This window comes from Anticarsia gemmatalis, chromosome Z (genome assembly GCF_050436995.1).
Source record: "Anticarsia gemmatalis isolate Benzon Research Colony breed Stoneville strain chromosome Z, ilAntGemm2 primary, whole genome shotgun sequence".
Classification (NCBI taxonomy): Eukaryota; Metazoa; Arthropoda; class Insecta; order Lepidoptera; family Erebidae; genus Anticarsia; species Anticarsia gemmatalis.
In genome coordinates, this window is record NC_134776.1 from 8,166,920 (window position 1) to 8,185,166 (window position 18,247).

Consider the following 18,247-nt stretch of genomic DNA (forward strand, 5'->3'; position numbering starts at 1 on the left):
AGTTTGCATATCTTCCGAGAACATTATTTAACTTTTCACGAACATCTTAATTTGTATTTTTTTTACTGATAACAGTAACTTACATACATAGGTAATATGTAATAGCACGGCTGCTTCTTCGGGCTGCTATTGAGAAATATTTTATTAGAAAATTAGAAAAGACCAATAAGTAACACTTTCAGAGATTGGACATTATCCGGACTTATCCGGGTAACTGAGGAAAGAAGCGATTTTTGTACACATATTATATTTAGTTAAAAAAAAAATGAAACTGCATCAGTTTTTGCATGTGTAGTGTATATCGATGCACAAAGTTTGTTATGCCCGGCGAGTACATTTAGCGGTAGTTTATCTATTCAGAAGCGTTTTTTTATATGAGTTTAAACGCTATTGAATAGATAAACTCCCGCTAAATGTACCTCTGAAACCGGGGGTAAGTAATCGTGACTGTTGAGAGAGATCCAGATAATGACGGGAGAGAGAGGGAGACGGGACTTAATAATAATATGGCTAATAATTTCAGAACTCTGTGTTCTCTGAAAAAAATCTAAAAATAATGTTATCAATGTCTGCTAATAATACCTAATAATAACAAAACAAAAACTAATCGCTATCGATCGACAAAGAATACTAATTTATATCTGACATGACGCAGCACTCAGCAGATACTTTAATGTCTAGTTGTGTAGGAACCGGAACAAAACACTACGCTACATAAGATCGGCGGGTTTTGCGGCATAATTATAATATTTTTAAGCAAATATTTAAAATATTCGATAAAGCCTATTTTCTAACTGTCGAAGTTACGCATTTAGCACAATAATACCTATATTATTTACTATAGCTTTGTCCGTAGAACTTTTTGACTGCCTCTGTGGCGCGTTCGGTAGAGTATGTGTGTGTCGATTGCTTTTCATATTCCTCGGGTTCGAATCCCGGGTCGGGTCAAAAAGTTCTTTCTGAGTTTATCTGTTAAGAATTTCTCAGAGATTTAGGAACTTGAGGTTCTAGACCTTTGTACTTCGGAAAGTACGGGAAGCCGTCGGTCCTACGCCTAGCCTCTCACTGACCAGATCGGTTTAGCCGTTCCACCAGGTTATGAGAGTGACGGAATAGAGAATGCTCCAGGTATTTTGTATACACTTGGAGACTACAAACAAAGCCCTGCACAGTTCAGCGTGTCAGCGAGGCGCAACGAATATCGGCCATATAATAAGGAGGTCATAATAATTATTATAGAACTTTAACCTAGTCTAATAGTCTATTGTTGGCAAAGAGTCTCATGTATGGGTCGGTACGATAGTAAGACTGTCTTTTTTGTGTTGGCGCATACAGACTTATTGTATTAGATGCCTATCTAATTGGTCATCAGCAAAGGACATTAAACTGGGAATAAAAAAATAGCCTAGTTTTTTTCGGGGAGATAATAGTATTAGTTAGTAATTTTTGGTGTCTGCCTAGCCCTATGTGAATAAGGCGTGATTTTATGTAAGTATATGTGCTTATTATCAGTTGGTAGTGCCTATTTTTTAGTTTGTATAGTAGTTCCTTCAAAGTTATAAAAAACGTTACTGCTTTAGCCTGAACAGATTCCCAAGAAATTGTGATAACTAGACCTATAGGTAGGTACCAAAATTAAAAACTCTTATTTCACTAATAACTAGCCAAAATATAGTTGTTTAACACTTGAGAGGTCCAGGGTGCTACCATCAGCTTCGAATGCTGGGATATATGTTGATTTTGATCATTACAAGTGTACATAAATTTGCCTTATCCATAATTTTACAGCGGCTTCTTAAAATATTGTATTTCGCTGGCAAATACAAGAATGTATAAAATCACTCAGGTCACACCTCACTTAAGCTCTTACTAGGTTTCCAAGAAGATATCTATAATAATTACTATAGGAGTAAAATACGCTTAAAACCCCTAAAATAATAGCTAGAAAACCATGCAGACATCAATGTTTACAACCGAAGACAGATAGGGTTAATCTGACATTTCTTCTGAACGAACCCTCTCGTCACTTGTTCTTTACGTCAAGTATGTCATAGGGTGAATCGGAAGGGGTGGTGAAATGAGAGGGAAATATGCGTCGGCTTCTTCATATTTTAGCAACGTTGCCTGGTGTAAAAACGATGGCTGTGAGTTAATAAACAACCAATCATCTACAAAATGTTACTAAAGCTGAATTAAACGAAACGGAATATATTTATGGGTATTTTAAAAAACATACAAAATGAGCCCGAATTAAAATCTAAGTTTCGGTTTCGTGAACATTTGTATCGTATTTTAGTTAGGGGCACGTTACTAAACGTCGATAATGTACTTACGCGAATAATACGCATGCGTGGGTACAAAAATATTTTTATTTGTGTCCAGCCTGTTGCGCACTAGAACCATTTTATAAAACTAACATCATTCGTTAGTTCTCCACAAATCTAGTGCCAAATATACTAAATATCAACAATTCGGAGCAATCAATCTAAAAGTTTACAACGTAACAGGATAGTTACCCGGAATATTATTTATTTACTTGACGAGAAGCCGGGGTATCAGCCGAGAAGATGGAGTTTTATATGAACGCTCTGACTTTGGAGATCAACGGGATCCCGGAGACTCCCAACGAAAACCTCAAGACCATCGTCATGATGATAAGCCAAAAGGTGGAGTCAAGATTGAAAACTGAGCATATCGTGTCAGCCAGGCGCATCAGAATCAAGAGACCACGTCCAGTGATCGTGAAACTGACGAGCAAGAGGGCTCGTAATGAGTTGATAAACTCATACATCCAATATAATATTGAGCACCGATTCGATCAACTCAACTCCAAAGATATCGGTTTCACCGGATTATCAGTCAACTTGCTCGTGTCCAAACACCCATCCGATTTGAACAAAATTCACCGAAAAGAAGCTCGCAGGGAGGCCTACATACCGGAGCCGTTCAAGTCGTTCCTTCGCAGCTACCCATGGAGCAACCTGGAGGAAACCAAGAGCGGAGACGACATCAAGAGTCTCCGTGCCCTCACATTAATATCTGTGAATAAAAATCTTCCAGATTAAATTAATTGTGCCGCTTAAAGAAATCCGTAAATAATATTTAGTAAAACATATTCACAAGTACATTGTGTACAATGTGTCTATGTAGTTTTGAGTGTTGTGTTTATGGAATATTTTTAGAACGTGTTACCTGCTACCGTTACTTCCTTGTTAAATCGCAATAGAATCTGCAATCGCAATAGTATACCCGCAACTTAGCCTCCTGTTATCGATGTGACCTGTATCTGCATATGTGTATCAATTTCAACAATTCCGTAGCAAATTTTAAATACCTAAATATTCACATAAACTGTGTAGTAGATTAGCTTAAAAAAATATATGTTGAATTATGTCAAGATTATATTATATTATAGTTGAGACTAAGGATGATCGCACATCTGACGGAAGCTTCGGTAACACAACATCGCATTTATAACTCTGTTGAGTGTGTAAACTGGAATGTTTTGTTAACTTGTTTGTTCTGGTGTTACGCGACTATGTCTAAGTCAGATTTGATCAGCCTTAGATATATTTCTTCAGAGTTTTAACGAATTTAATCTTTAAACATATTACAGATGTCTACTTATTATAATATTATATTACACCTAATTATATCTCGTAGTTACGTGATAAAAAATGTAGTAACTAACTAATTATATGTGACTGGTTTTCAATAAAGCATTGGATCAGTTGTTGCACTTTTATTAAACCCTATACAATAAAGCAATAATGAAACTGCAGAATACGGAAAGCTATTATCTACCTACTCATTGGGTAAGTATCTACCTACTTGGATCTGGCAATTCGTAGGTATCTAAACCTATTGGCACATTAAATAAAATGCCTGTAGGATGATTGTTATTGTTGTAGTTGTATTTACTGTGCTTACTCGTTCTACATTTCAAGGTGTGTTATATTCTTTTGAAAATTTCAATTTCTTCTCTGTCAAACTATGATATCTATATCTATTTACTTTCTAGTTGTACGCTTACCCATCATCGAGGGCTACTGACTACTTATTTACCTACAGATGCACAGTTGTTCTTAAGCGTGACTAGCAGTTAAAACTTTGGTAACATAATAATCAACTCGGTAGTGTAAAAGTGAAGGTATCAAGACACAAAACAGCTGTAAATAGAGGGCGACAAAAACCTTATAGATAGTACCTAATTAAGACATTGTTTCCTTTACAGCACACGAGCAATGACCCTTTGTAGCCAACATTGCTGACAACATTCGTGCAGGCACTATACGCGTCAATAATGTATCAACTTAATACATTAATTAGGTACATACTTAGCAAGCAAACGACTATTTCGCAAATGCCAAAACAATAGACTCCTTAAGAATTCGCCTTACTTAATGTAAACAACTACTTTGTTGCCTTCAAAGATTGAAGACTTGTTAGTGATGTGGCAATTGAAGTTGCCAGGAAACGAAAACTATAAGTGCACAGCGGCTCTTTTCTTATATATTTATATTATTAAAATATTATAGGTACCTACTAAAACTGGAAAATTTTACCTAGGTATTTCATTACTGTATTTCTATGAAATTCAAGTGCCGGATCGATATCGCATTTCCGTTATGCGCATGCGTGAAGATGTCAGTATTTTTATTTGCGTTCAATTGCGCTCTGCACCCTGTTGCTCTCGGAGAATCATGTAAACTAACAAACTCGCAAAGGCAAGAATCATCTCAAATAATTAGTGGAATCCACCTAAGAAGAAAGCTACGAAGTGGAGTAGAAGTCTACTCCACTCCAGCATGAGTGTTTATCAAGACGCAATGGAGCTATTGGAGCATAGTAATGTCCTGCTCCGAAGCTGTTTATCCAGACTATTTCAAGTGGCTGGCTATGATGATGTCTATACAGACGATTTGACCAGAGAACTGACTCTGGAGATCAATGGCTTACCTGAGGAAGCCAACGAGAACCTCAGGACTATCATAACACGCCTGAGCAGGAAGGTATCATCCACAATGCAGTGGGAGGACATCGTCTCAGCGCGCCGCATCAAGCGCATGAACCCGCGTCCTGTCGTCGTAAAGATGCGAAGTAAGCGTGTTCGCAACGAGCTGCTGTCAGCCTACCAGAAATACAATCATGCACATCGATATGACAGGCTGGACTCCACAGACCTGGGCTACGGTGGTCTCGGAAACCCCATACTGATGTCGAAGCACCCGTCACCGCTCAACGGTATCCACCGCAAGGAAGCCAGGGATGCTGCTTTCATCCCAGAACCCTTCAAGTCGTTCCTGGAGAGTCGCCCATGGGACAACTTGGAGGTGCTGAGCCGTCGTCCAAGGAGAGAAGTAAAAAGTCTGCGCGAGCTATCATTAATGGCTATAAACAAATCTATTGTTGGTTAGATCTCTGATAGAGAAGCATACTCATACTCGTTTAGATTGTTACAATACTGAATGTCTATTAACACAAATACCTATGCATGTTTTGAATGTACCTATTCAATAACCGATCACTCTGTTGTAGTAGAAATATTCACAAGTTAAATAAGCTGTGCCGTTTAAACTACTTAGTTACCTTATAAAGTACCTGTTTTAAATCGTGTACCTTTACCATTACATAAAAGATGTTGATGTTCTATATAACTTTATCTGTATTATCATGTCTGTGTCATCATAAATATTATTTATTAAATAGCATTAGAAATCAATTTAATTGATATTTATATATACATATATATAATGATTATATAGAAAAACATTATATAGAAGTAACTAGTTATAAGAAAATTATTCAATAAAGAAATAAAATTTAAAGCCCGTCCTTAAATCATTTCACCCCTATAGTTAAATTGCTTGATGCAACACAAGCTATTTACAGTCCAAACTTTACACTCGTCCTCACCAACTTTTGTGTTTAGTAGTAGAACAAGTAACTGCTAGTACTAGATAAACAGGGTTTTGGTCCGGAGCCCAGAGAATAGCTTCCAAACATGATGAGCCTTGAACACTGTTCAGGTTGGCTAATTAATCATGATTAGTATGTAATTCAGTATGCAGATTAAAGAGGGAACATAAGTACATAAAGCTAGAAAGAGAATTGGTCAATTTTGAATCAATCACTTAACTTTATCCTTGGGTTAGATGGAAAGGTAAGAAAGTAATTTGAAAGAGAATATTAATAACAAAAATATTTATTATAACTTTAACAATTTTATCATACATAATGCCAGCATTGCAGTTAATTTGTTTAGTACAAAATATAGGTAGGTACTCCATATAACTAATATTTAATCACACTCTATACATCATGACAAATTACTTCTTTGGGCATGCAGTCTTTCGCAAGTAATTCTTCCCGGAGGGCAGAGTTATCACTTCAACTCCCTGCGGGAACACTTTAGAGATTTGATCCTCTGGAACTGTGGGCAGCACCATACAGTCGTCTCCCATCTAAGAGTAATAACAATAGTTACAAATATCATATGATACAATGCACAACAATGTTACCAAGACAATGTAGGACTAAATGCAAACCAACAACCAGAATATTAATTAAAGTACAAAAGTACTTTCTTTAGATAAGAAACGCACCTTCCAATCCACAGGTGTGGCCACCTTAGCTGTGTCAGTCAGCTGCAAGGAGTCCAAAACACGAAGAATCTCACTGAAACAATACACCAACAATAATTTTGTTTAGTAACTGTGAGTGAACCTAAGATCTAACTAACAAAGTGTTAGTTAAGGTGATAAAGCATTAGATATTAATAAATGTAATCACCTTTGATCGAAATAACCGAGATAATTATTGTTTACTAGAAATCATCACAATAATTATCAGTAAATCTTCTATACAAGTTTCTATTTTCACCCTTCATTGCTGATGTATTTAAATTAACTTTAAAAAATATGTTTAACATAAAAGTTCTTTTTAAAACTACTTTAAATGAATAGTTATTTACTCATTTCTTTTTATTATTATCTAGACATTATTAAGGTATTAATATGGATATTTTATGTTTGAAACCCACAATTACTGAACAAAATTTGTTTGAATTAGCATGGATCAAACATCACTCACTTTAAGAGACTGTTAAAGGTTTACATTTATTTGAACAATAATATTCAACAGCGGTAGAAGCAGACTGTTTTATATTTCCAAGTCTCAATTGTCGTGAGACAGGAAACAAGTAATACTGACTGACAGTGGGGGGACCTCGGCTTTTCCTAACTCAGCATAATAAAAAGTAACTATTCTGCTCACAGCAGGTTCCGAACATGTTTATCTTTTTGTTATGCTAAAAAAGCATTTTCTTGGATCATTCTTATGTATAAATGGAATACAAACACCTACAATAACCATTTCAACATTTTTTTAATAAAATATTAGTCAAATATGGATATTTCATGTCATAATTAAAGTCTACATAGTACCTAAACTTCACAAAAAATAAAACAAATTAACAGTAAATGATTCAAGTTAAAAAAATACATGAACAGTGTTAGCATTCAAAATAATTATATTATATCAAGTGTTCTTAAACACATATCTTGTATAATATACTTTCAAGAAGTACAAGTCATTTTGTCAACATTTTGAGCAAACAAAGACCATTGTTTCCAGTGCTAATATAATATTATCAATTCATTATAGACATTAACAGCTATCAAAGACTTATACAAGAATCCTTTAGAAGAAGATCATTCTTTTGATGAATAATGCTCTACTAAACATTCTTTTAAACAAATACTTCAAAAATATACAAAGATATTGCATAATGATAACTTACGTAAAATTTCTGCCAGTAGTCGCAGGATACAGCAGTTGCAGTCTGAATTTTTTGAGAGGGTCTATAATAAAAACAGCACGGGCAGAGAGTGGCATGCCTTTGTTGTCCAATTCATCCTTGTCCACCATGCCTAGCTTCAGTGCCAACTTCAGCTCCTTATCCTCAATGATTGGATATGGAAACTTCTCATCCTCATTGCATCCTAGAACAATGAGTGGATACTTTTAACTATCTTTAAGGTGCAATTCCCTGTATACACAACTGTATGTTACAAGATCAGGGAATATGGGCACATAATCAAGAAGATTATACATTATGCATTTTCTGATAATAGCTTCCAGTATTTAGATGTCACACTGTTACTTATTCTTGTGATATTATAACAGTTATTGCACAATGAAGCTTAATTCATAAACAAATCTCTATCCACATCCTGTCTCATAGATATTATCATAAAATGCTAGTTAGTTAATGCCTATATACCTACCTGTGTCAGCCATGCTTATTTACCCACTAACATACAATTAATCTGTACCTGCATAACACTGTATGTCTTTGCTCCATTGTTCATGAGAAGTTAGGGAATCACAGGACAATCCAATCACTTTGGTGTTACGCTTATTGAATTCCGGCAATAAGGTGAGAACTCTTGCCAACTCAGTTGTACAGACAGGAGTGAAGTCAGATGGATGGGAGAACAGAATACCCCAACTGGAACAATTATTTTTATAATTTAGCATTGAATAATATCAGTAAATAAGAGAACAAATAATTTTGATCATCTGCATCTAATATAGGTAACAAACCAGTTACTAAGAATTTGTTGATAATGCAGCTCAGAAATAACACTTCAGCCCCCCTTTAGAAACTTATTTACAACAGTTGACAAGATCTACATAGGTATAAGCTTTTCCTGAAAAATGCCCTGTTGCCTGTTATCACAGTAACAATCATTACTGGTCTTTCAATTAAACTAAGTTAATGAGACCTTTACCATAGCCAGATACAAAAAAAGTAATGGGTATAGGTAGTTTAGCAATAAGTTATTAACTTAACTTGTCTTCAATGCAGAAAAGTATTAACATATTGAGCATAATTGCTAAATTACAAAGTGAGAAACATTTTGACAAAATACATTTTAGATTTGTCAAAATTTTAAGTTTTGAATCATATTTATTTAATCCATAACAAACATATTACCCCCAACAACTACAAAAAACATTACCTACAACATCAATATTATGTGCCCCCAGGGAGATGTTAAATCACGCCGGTACAATATTTATAAAATAAACTTACGAGTCTCCAAGCCACTCATGAAAGTCTATTTCGCCAGCAGTTGTATTAGCGGTAAAATTAGGAAAAACATCACCCAAATACAACATTTTACAGGTTATATTTCTTTACAACACAGTACTGTTACAGTATTTAACCTTGAATTTATATTGACTGAAATTCAGTTGAATTTATCGTGAATCTGCAAAGACAAATTCGCAATAACAATCAGCACAAGGCTAAAAACAATATTCTTTGAATTTAAATTTTCTTTTTATTTCCCGCCAGTATGTAACAACTGTATTTTCAGCCAGCGTGTGATACGAACGAATGAGTATAGATGACAGATATAGTGATTGTCTATGTTTACAGTACAATAGGGACGTCTTCGTTAGTTTGCACTAAATTAGTACACCTATTAGTAGGTACTACTGTTTTAAAAAATAGATATTATAATTAAATGTAGTAGAATTATTTCAATCACTTGTACAATCTTTACAGTAAATCTGACATAGATACCTTCTTTTGATTAGAAGATAAACTGGTGCCAGCAGGTGCCACTCTTTAATGACAAATTATTAAACGGTAAAAATAGTAACAGTAGCAGTAAAAATAAGTAAAAAAACCGGCATACAAATGTACATAGAAATAGATTACAAACAAAAGCAGATACAATATAATAGATTAGCTAAGAAAATTCATTATATGTACCTATGTGTTTATTTGATACTTTACGAAAGTATTAAATGAATGGAAATAAATGGTCTTTACATAATATTGTAAACTTGATAAGTAAATTGTTTTTTTAAAAACTATAAAATTATTCATACTCGACTATGACAATATTTTCTTCTGCAAAGCTTTCATCGAATCAAATAGAGGCACATCACTACAAAGTACCTATTCAATCAATGGCGTCACCGTCAATGACTCAACCCGCAACGTACAGTTTTGTAATTTCCAGCATATTTACAACGTGTTATTATTGAAATTCGTGATTTATATTGATAACATCTTTCTAAGGTGAGTAAATTTCAAGATATTTGTACTAATATGTACTTAAATACAAGATAACATTAGTTACTTGTAATCGAACTCTACACAAAATGGACGTCAAAGCTATTGTGACGTGATTATGTAAAAAATACTTATCAATATTGGGAATATTTGCTCTGGTACGTAAATTAATTATGTCCATGAAGTCTCTGATCAATTGGTTTGGGTTGTACATATTTGTGTAGGCGTGTTTACATATATTTATGTGGAACAAGTCTCAGCGGAAATGAACAGGAAGGCATGTCGATGAGTAGCGGCACATAGACACTCTCCTATCGCGTCGTCGATGCATCTAGAGAGATGTCTTTGTTTTCAGCAGCTTGTAAAATTACCATCATGTATTATTTACATGACCCGTTTTAGGGTCATTGCCCTCTTAATGTAGAATGTAGTTCTATTTCAAAAGTGGCAGCCTGTATTTTATTTGCTTTGCGAGTAGTTCACCTATATTTTTGACGCCCACTTAGTTTAGTCAGTGGCCAAATAATTATCATGAATGTTTGTGTATCCATTGTATTTTGATTATTATCTTGTACAGACTGTTTTACATTGTAAAATACCATGGTAACTACATGTCATACTACTGGGTACATACATGTAAAGGGGAGTTCAGATGATTAGTGTGAAGTAACCTTCTGGTACAATAATATGGTGGTGTATATTTAATAATATAAGGCAATCATTGGTCATGATGATCACATGAATGTTTGCCATTCCCATACTAACAATGTCTCTTATTGTTATTAGGCAATGATATCATTCATTATTGTTACTAATATATAAGTAGAAAACCTGGCCTGAGCGAATGTGCATTGTTTTGCATACAACATGCGAATGAACTGACTACTGAATGAATTCTATTGTAGACTGTACTAACATATGGCACTTATTAGGTTCATCATACAATTAATGGATAAATATTCTCAATAACTTGTTTCATTGAGTAACTATTGAGATAGAATGAAAAGTTATACATAATTAACACACTAATATTATTATAAATATTTGCTTTCATACTTGAGTTAGTCACGGTTGACATTGAATCACCAGATGTGCACATTATCAATGTTAAGTTATAGTATCTCTAAACTGCCTTCAGAAGTAATTAAATGTCCTTAAGATTATAGTGCTATATAATAATATATCCCCAAAATCTTTTGTTAGAGTTCTAACAGATATTCATTTATATTTATTATATATTTTTTTTTTGAGTGTCTAAATTGTTTATTTAGTCATAAAAAATCTATTACAATTAATTGTTCATTTATATTATATTATTATATATTATATGTGTAAATAGTTTATAAACCATATTTAGCCTACTTTTTATTCCCCATAGATAAAGTTGTGGGAGTATAATAGATTTATTTAATATATTATGTAGTTACAATTAAATGCACTATCAAAGGATACTCTCCTTATCAACCATAGACTAATAAAAAAAGAATAAACAATCTTACAACTGTTTTCCAAAAGTATTAGTTCATAAATAAACTATTTTAAAATGCATAATTATTCTTTTTTGTTTTCTTTAATATTGTCATATTATTGAGGTATTATCAAGTGAAGTGGTTGCTTTTAGTTGAATATTCTGGACTTTCTGGAATTTAAATCCTCCATTTGTTAAAAGGCATAACATATGGTAGCCTTTGATTATGTATTTGTGAAACTTATATCATTGTTTTTCAATGATCTGTCATTCTATATCTGTGACCTTCATGGTCTATAACATTGATTAATATAGAAAAAACATTAAACTTTAACTAAAGTCCAATAAAAACAAAATATTTTTTGTGATTGGTCACCATTTAAAGATCATGTCATGACACTTATTAGCATCTATAGATAATCTAGTAACTGTATACAAAATGTTTAATATCTCTTCACTAATTACTCATGAATGCCTTTCCTAAATGTGGTGATAACATTGTGGTATGGTTTACTAACTACAACTCATATTTACTGAGAGATAAGCAGAAACACTACTAATGTTACTTCCTAAGTAATTTCTTCTGAAACTCAATTTTAACAATGTAAATTATACAATGGTTTATATTACACAGTACAAATTGACACATCTGATATGATTTCCTTTTAGTTCAACGTCAATCTACATGGTTTTATGACTCATAAAAATATGCATGCATAGATATAATAGGTGTAAAACATAAATCATATGATTACTGTAAACAATATTAGTAATCTCTTGAAATAATACAACTCATCATTTGGGTTTTATTGTGATTTTTCTATTTATAATGAAACAATAATTGAATAACTCAATTGTAATTTTCACTTGTTTTGGCTGGCGTGATTATGATATACTTGTGCGAATGTTCAATAATTAGCTGGGCTATGTTTCTGCTAGATATTATCTGCATATTTGTCACCTATAATCAATACCATTCATACCTTGACAAGTGGTATGCACTTAAGATATTGTTTAAACATAATATTTTGTATATTGTTACAGGTCCTTTGCTATGGTCAGAGAATCGCCCCTGTACGTAGGAAAAAGCGAGTAAGATTAAATATAAACAGTTGTGAAGTTACCAAATATAAAACAACATGCAGACAATTAAATGTGTTGTGGTGGGTGACGGCGCGGTCGGTAAAACGTGCCTGCTCATCAGCTACACAACAAACAAGTTTCCGTCGGAGTACGTGCCCACCGTGTTCGATAACTATGCCGTCACTGTCATGATAGGAGGGGAACCATACACCTTGGGACTCTTTGATACTGCAGGTAAATAAACTATATTTATTTATTTTAATTAATTGTGTGGGTAACTTGTAAGATAAAATTGTTTACATAATTTGTTGTCGACAGGTCAGGAGGATTACGACAGGTTGCGACCACTTAGTTATCCACAGACGGATGTTTTCCTTGTTTGCTTCAGTGTTGTAAGTCCCAGTTCATTTGAAAACGTCAAGGAAAAAGTAAGTCTATTTATTAATTATAAATGATACTTTTCAGCTATTGAATGTTTATTGTATGAAATTGAATAAGTACTAAACATCCATATTGAGGAAAAATTAATGCATGTCATTGACATACATAGCTTGAATTGAATGATTGCTGAAAAAAAACGTCATCTTGCACAAAATTATTGAAAGTCCCTTGTAACATATTTTACATAGTTCTTTTCTTTCTAGAAACAATTAAACCATAGACTAATACAACGAAATACAACTCTAGATATCCAAGAAAAACAAGCAATTTATCTCTCTCTAAACAATCATACGAAATTTTCAGTGGGTGCCAGAAATTACTCATCATCAACAAAAGACACCATTCCTGCTCGTGGGCACCCAGATAGACTTGCGAGATGACTCGGCGACGATGGAGAAGCTAGCTAAGATAAAGCAAAAACCAGTTTCGCCAGAACAAGGAGAGAAGTTGGCAAAAGAACTCAAGGCTGTAAAATACGTTGAGTGCTCTGCCCTCACACAGGTTTGTACCAATATTTAATATATTACATTCTTTATAAGGCTAAAATCATTTATCTTGTGACCTAGGCTTGAACCGACTGGGACATCCGTGAACCATATTGTATAATATATGGTGATAGCTCTTGATCAGTTTCCAGTGAGATATACCTACTTCCTTTAGCAACGGTGACAGAAAGTAAATCAAAATATGAATGTATATGCAATGTAAAAATAAAACATGTTGCAGTTGTATAATAATAATCAGCCCCTTTCTATTGTCTGTATGTGGGACTGATTCTTAAAACAAAGTATCTTACTACTAATATAAACAGGTACCATTGCACTACCTGTTACCATAACCTCTTGTGTGAAGATATTAATATTATGAGAGTTCTACAATTCAAACATCATTGTCTGTGAATGTGTGTTAGGTCAAGTATCTAGACTAGTTAGCTACTAGATGTATAAATGGTCTTTAAAACATTTTCCAGAAAGGATTGAAGAATGTATTCGATGAGGCCATATTAGCAGCGCTGGAGCCTCCAGAACCCGCCAGGAAAAAGAAATGCGTGCTGTTGTAATGTGTTGGGGTGTGACGCCTCGCCCACCAGTGCGTCGTGCGCCCTCACCACTCCCGGCCACATAACGCGACATTTTAGTATTTTACCATATAATATTATTAATAACGAAACCGACATTCGAACAAGTAATCAATTATTTTTTATTTATGATGATTATTATGTCATTGGTACCTATAATCATAATGCGTTGTATTTCATAATATTATTAATACTCTCCAGGAGCAATGTCTATTTCTAATGATATTGGATCTTTGTATGGATTCTAAAAGCTGAAGCTAAACTGTTTACGCTTTTTTTATTCGAAATTTAGGGACGATAATGGCATCAAAGTATAATATTTTTATTATATGAAACCACCTTTTTTAAAATTAAGTATTGAATCAAAAGATTCCAAGTAAACATTTTAATTTAAATTAACGATTTTGGTGGGAAAAGTTTGTTCTTTAGTGGTCTTATTTCAAAATTGAGGATAGACAGTTAAACACACCTAGTCTGTCTGAAGGATTGGGATAATAAAAGTATAGGCGTGCGAGTTCGCAGGCAAATATATATATTTTATTTTATATAAAACGACCATTCAATTGTATGACTGATATAAAATGTTAACCATAACCTTGTATTTGTATGGTTAATATAATGATCGGATAACGAATTTGCCTATGCTGTGTAAGCTGGAATCGATGAAGCAACTTCATGCACAATATTTGCTAAGCACAGTGCGAACTTTGTATTTTTTATAAGTATTACTTGGTAACATACTGACTTTTATTAAAATCGTAATTGTATTTTAATGAATGCAACGCCTGTCCCGATGGGCAGCCGTCCACATCTGTGTGTTATATTATTTCAATGTGTTCTATAGTAGTTTATTTAACATATAAGTTTGGGATATATAATGTTTCAGAACTTCTGAACACCAATCGACTATAATTAGCATAATATTCTAAATACCGGCGATTAGTACTCCTTAGAGCCTCGTGATTTCAAACCGCGATGTGATGTGATGTTTACAGAGTATAATTTAATATTTTTAATATTTACTATTTAAATTATGCTGCGGGTTTGTCTTGACGATTATCTTTCAACAATAAGACCATACAGCCCCGTGTCTAACATTTTCATTAGAATGCATACTCATGTACACTTATTGTACAATGCAATTACTGAAAGTATGAGCTTCCAGATCAATCTAGATTATATTTTGTGGTCATTCTTTCATGGTACACGAGAGTCGATTATCATAAGAACATAGCCATGTTAAACATGCATGTCAGATCACAATGCAATTTGGAGGATGGCCCAGTGAGTTCTTAGAACTGCGGTATTAGCAGTGTCCTACAGAAGCTCTCTGAAGTCTGACTGTTCTCAAATTGTGACTCAGGACCTATGTCGTCGGAATGATTAAGACTTTATAGTCCAGTCATGACTACTTTATCCCTAACAGCTTTATTCGAGTGAACCACATTACTATGTTTTTAAATACAAACAAATATTAGAGTTGTCCTCAATTCACAAAAGAAGTCTAAATAAACATGCCAACTTTATAAGGTTCCGCGTTGCAGAGTTTTTATAATACGACACGTGAATAAAGACGATCAATTATTTAGTTCCTGCTTCGAGCTAGTTGACACGAGTTAGGCACGTGACGTATTGTATAACACGCTCCAGGAAACTGAGAGACTGATGGTGAATTCACCGTGAAGTAGGCTAGTGTTATATAAATAACGAGAACAACTCCTGGTTGGGACAATGATGTTTGTGGGATTGTATAGTTCTAAATCCAAATGCATTATTTTTTGTATTCAGTAATTTTATTTAATTGTATTATAATAATGATTTATGTAACTTTGCTACCAATACATCACGTAACATATTTAGCTTTAATTGTCTTATTTATAATTATATTATAAAAATATTTAAAATTATTAATATAATTTGCTATCATCACCAAGGTTAATTTCGGAATGTCTTAAATTCCGGAGATCCTATGATTGTAAGCGGCTTCGTTATAGCCTATGTTGAATGTGAGGTGTAATGCATGACGAATGATAATCCAAAATACAAAACCGACGCATAATTATGGTAGGATTGAACACAATGTAGTTTCAGTTGATCATTAAGTCATTTATTGGACTGATAATACAAATGATTCATTCCATGATATATTTGCATTTATTAAAAACAAATATTGGGAATGTCGAAATGATCGACGGTGGAATCAATAAGTGTGCGCTTAGAAATGTGACTGTGTCACCGTGGTAACCATACGCACATACACATTGTGTGAACTAAATACATATTCTAAACAGATGCTAGACTACACTACAAGTACCAGATGCCTTTCTTTAAAATAATTACTATAATAGCTATGGAAAATATGCACGATGTGCACACAGATTTGTAAAGGGTGCAAATAACGATAAATATAATTATAGAACATCTTAATATTGACTTTGGGGCTATAATATATATTAACTTATGGCAAATATACATTTACTCGAAATTAATAGTACATTTGTATGTATGTTATAGCTGATGCTGGTATCAGTGATATAAGTTACTTTACAGAACCAAGCTAGAATCTGAACCGTAGGAGGAACAGGGAGTTAACGTCCACTGATATGTAAAAGTATTAGCATATCCATGTTCTTCCAAATTCTTCCATGATCTTTTTTGCCTATAGGATAATATATATATTTATTCGTTTCATTGTAACTGTGTGCGTGTCAGGAACTCTTGTCGTGATCATCTATACCAACATTAGCTGTAACTTATAATATTAGCTACTGTGTACTTTTTTACGCATTGGAAATGGTAACAATTTTTCTGAATTAATATTTATTTTGCGTTCTTTGTAATAACAAGAGCGTTGTTTTGTATGATTATGCATTATCAGTGCAGTTATATGTTCTTTGTGTCAAGATGTAGTTATAGGTGTATATGGAATAAATATATAATGAGATTGAAATATACTTTTATTTAGCCCTCGAGCCTACAAGTAGTCATAAGAAAAGTTAATTATGGGTCCATTCAGCATCAAAAGTCGCTTATCACGAACACCACAATCTTACACAAACACAACTTCATTAAAACATGAGACAACAATCTACATATTATAATATGCATTCAAGATTTCGTTTTTTTTCTTCTTTATAATGGTTCAAATTGGGAAACAAGTTGAAATAAATATACCTATTTACCTAAAGCCAAGGATAGACTAGAAAACAGTATATATCTGGTGCAATGGTCGCGAATTCTACCGGATTTCGCTCGATATGCTGCAGTTCGTTCGTCTCTATAGACATAAATCGCATGACGCCGATATTTACCTGCCTGTATTGTTGTGAGATATTAAAGTTAATCTCACAGAGAACCTAAGAATATTGTAATAGTTGGCACGAATAACTTTTTCATAATGATTCATGGCAAAAATAACAAGTTGCTTAGACTTATGATACTAAGACGGGATGCTGTTTTTTGATTTTACTCGTGTAAACTGCTATTGACCACTCAAAAATTATTAACAATTCGCTTTGGTTGGGCCATATAAATAATAGCACATAAGATACCTGAATGAAGCTAATACCGCCACAGCGAGGCCATTAGTATTAGAAGTTCCATTGCTCACCTAATCATTCTTTATATATTATGTGCCGCGTGTTGCAGGTTCTAAATGAAAAATATCAGGTAAAGAAGAAAATTTCAGAACGAATATTTATGTGATTGATATGAGACGATGAATGCCTCGCTTCCTATGGAATCAGATTATTCATGAGTTGTCACACAATTACTACGAAGTAATTGAGTATCGGAGACTTGCGTAGCCTCGTGTACGAAGGGTCTCAATTTACGGCCTTAGTTTATTTCACGTGTACATTGACAATTGCTTTTACTTCTTTATATATAATTCGTGTTCCTACATAAAAACCTTCCTCGTGCCCACGAAAATATAGAAAATTGTTCTAGAGTTTCATGCTTACGTACCTAACTAACAATAAATATTTTTTTATTATAACACAATGTCACAGGGCTTAAACAAAGGACTGGCAATTGCAGACGTATGAATGTGCACAATACACAGACAGGAGCAAAAATGTCCTTC

At 33.7% G+C, this 18,247-nt stretch overlaps 2 protein-coding genes across 2 annotated transcripts; one reads left to right on the forward strand and one right to left on the reverse strand.

Annotated features, from left to right (window-relative positions):
- Nucleotides 1–6,189: 6,189 nt before the first annotated feature.
- LOC142986574 (peroxiredoxin-6-like) lies at nucleotides 6,190–9,411 on the reverse strand. The gene is made up of 5 exons (XM_076135085.1): nucleotides 9,101–9,411; nucleotides 8,337–8,512; nucleotides 7,802–8,003; nucleotides 6,606–6,678; nucleotides 6,190–6,464 (listed from the first exon to the last, which is right to left on the reverse strand). The coding sequence occupies exons 1-5, from the start codon at nucleotides 9,184–9,186 to the stop codon at nucleotides 6,330–6,332; spliced, it is 672 nt and encodes a 223-aa protein (XP_075991200.1). The 5' UTR covers nucleotides 9,187–9,411; the 3' UTR covers nucleotides 6,190–6,329.
- A 550-nt stretch (nucleotides 9,412–9,961) lies between these two features.
- Nucleotides 9,962–17,113, forward strand: Cdc42 (Cell division cycle 42). Its single transcript, XM_076134349.1, has 5 exons — nucleotides 9,962–10,099; nucleotides 12,606–12,878; nucleotides 12,963–13,072; nucleotides 13,389–13,586; nucleotides 14,056–17,113. The coding sequence occupies exons 2-5, from the start codon at nucleotides 12,701–12,703 to the stop codon at nucleotides 14,143–14,145; spliced, it is 576 nt and encodes a 191-aa protein (XP_075990464.1). The 5' UTR covers nucleotides 9,962–10,099; nucleotides 12,606–12,700; the 3' UTR covers nucleotides 14,146–17,113.
- The last annotated feature ends 1,134 nt before the right edge of the window (nucleotides 17,114–18,247 follow it).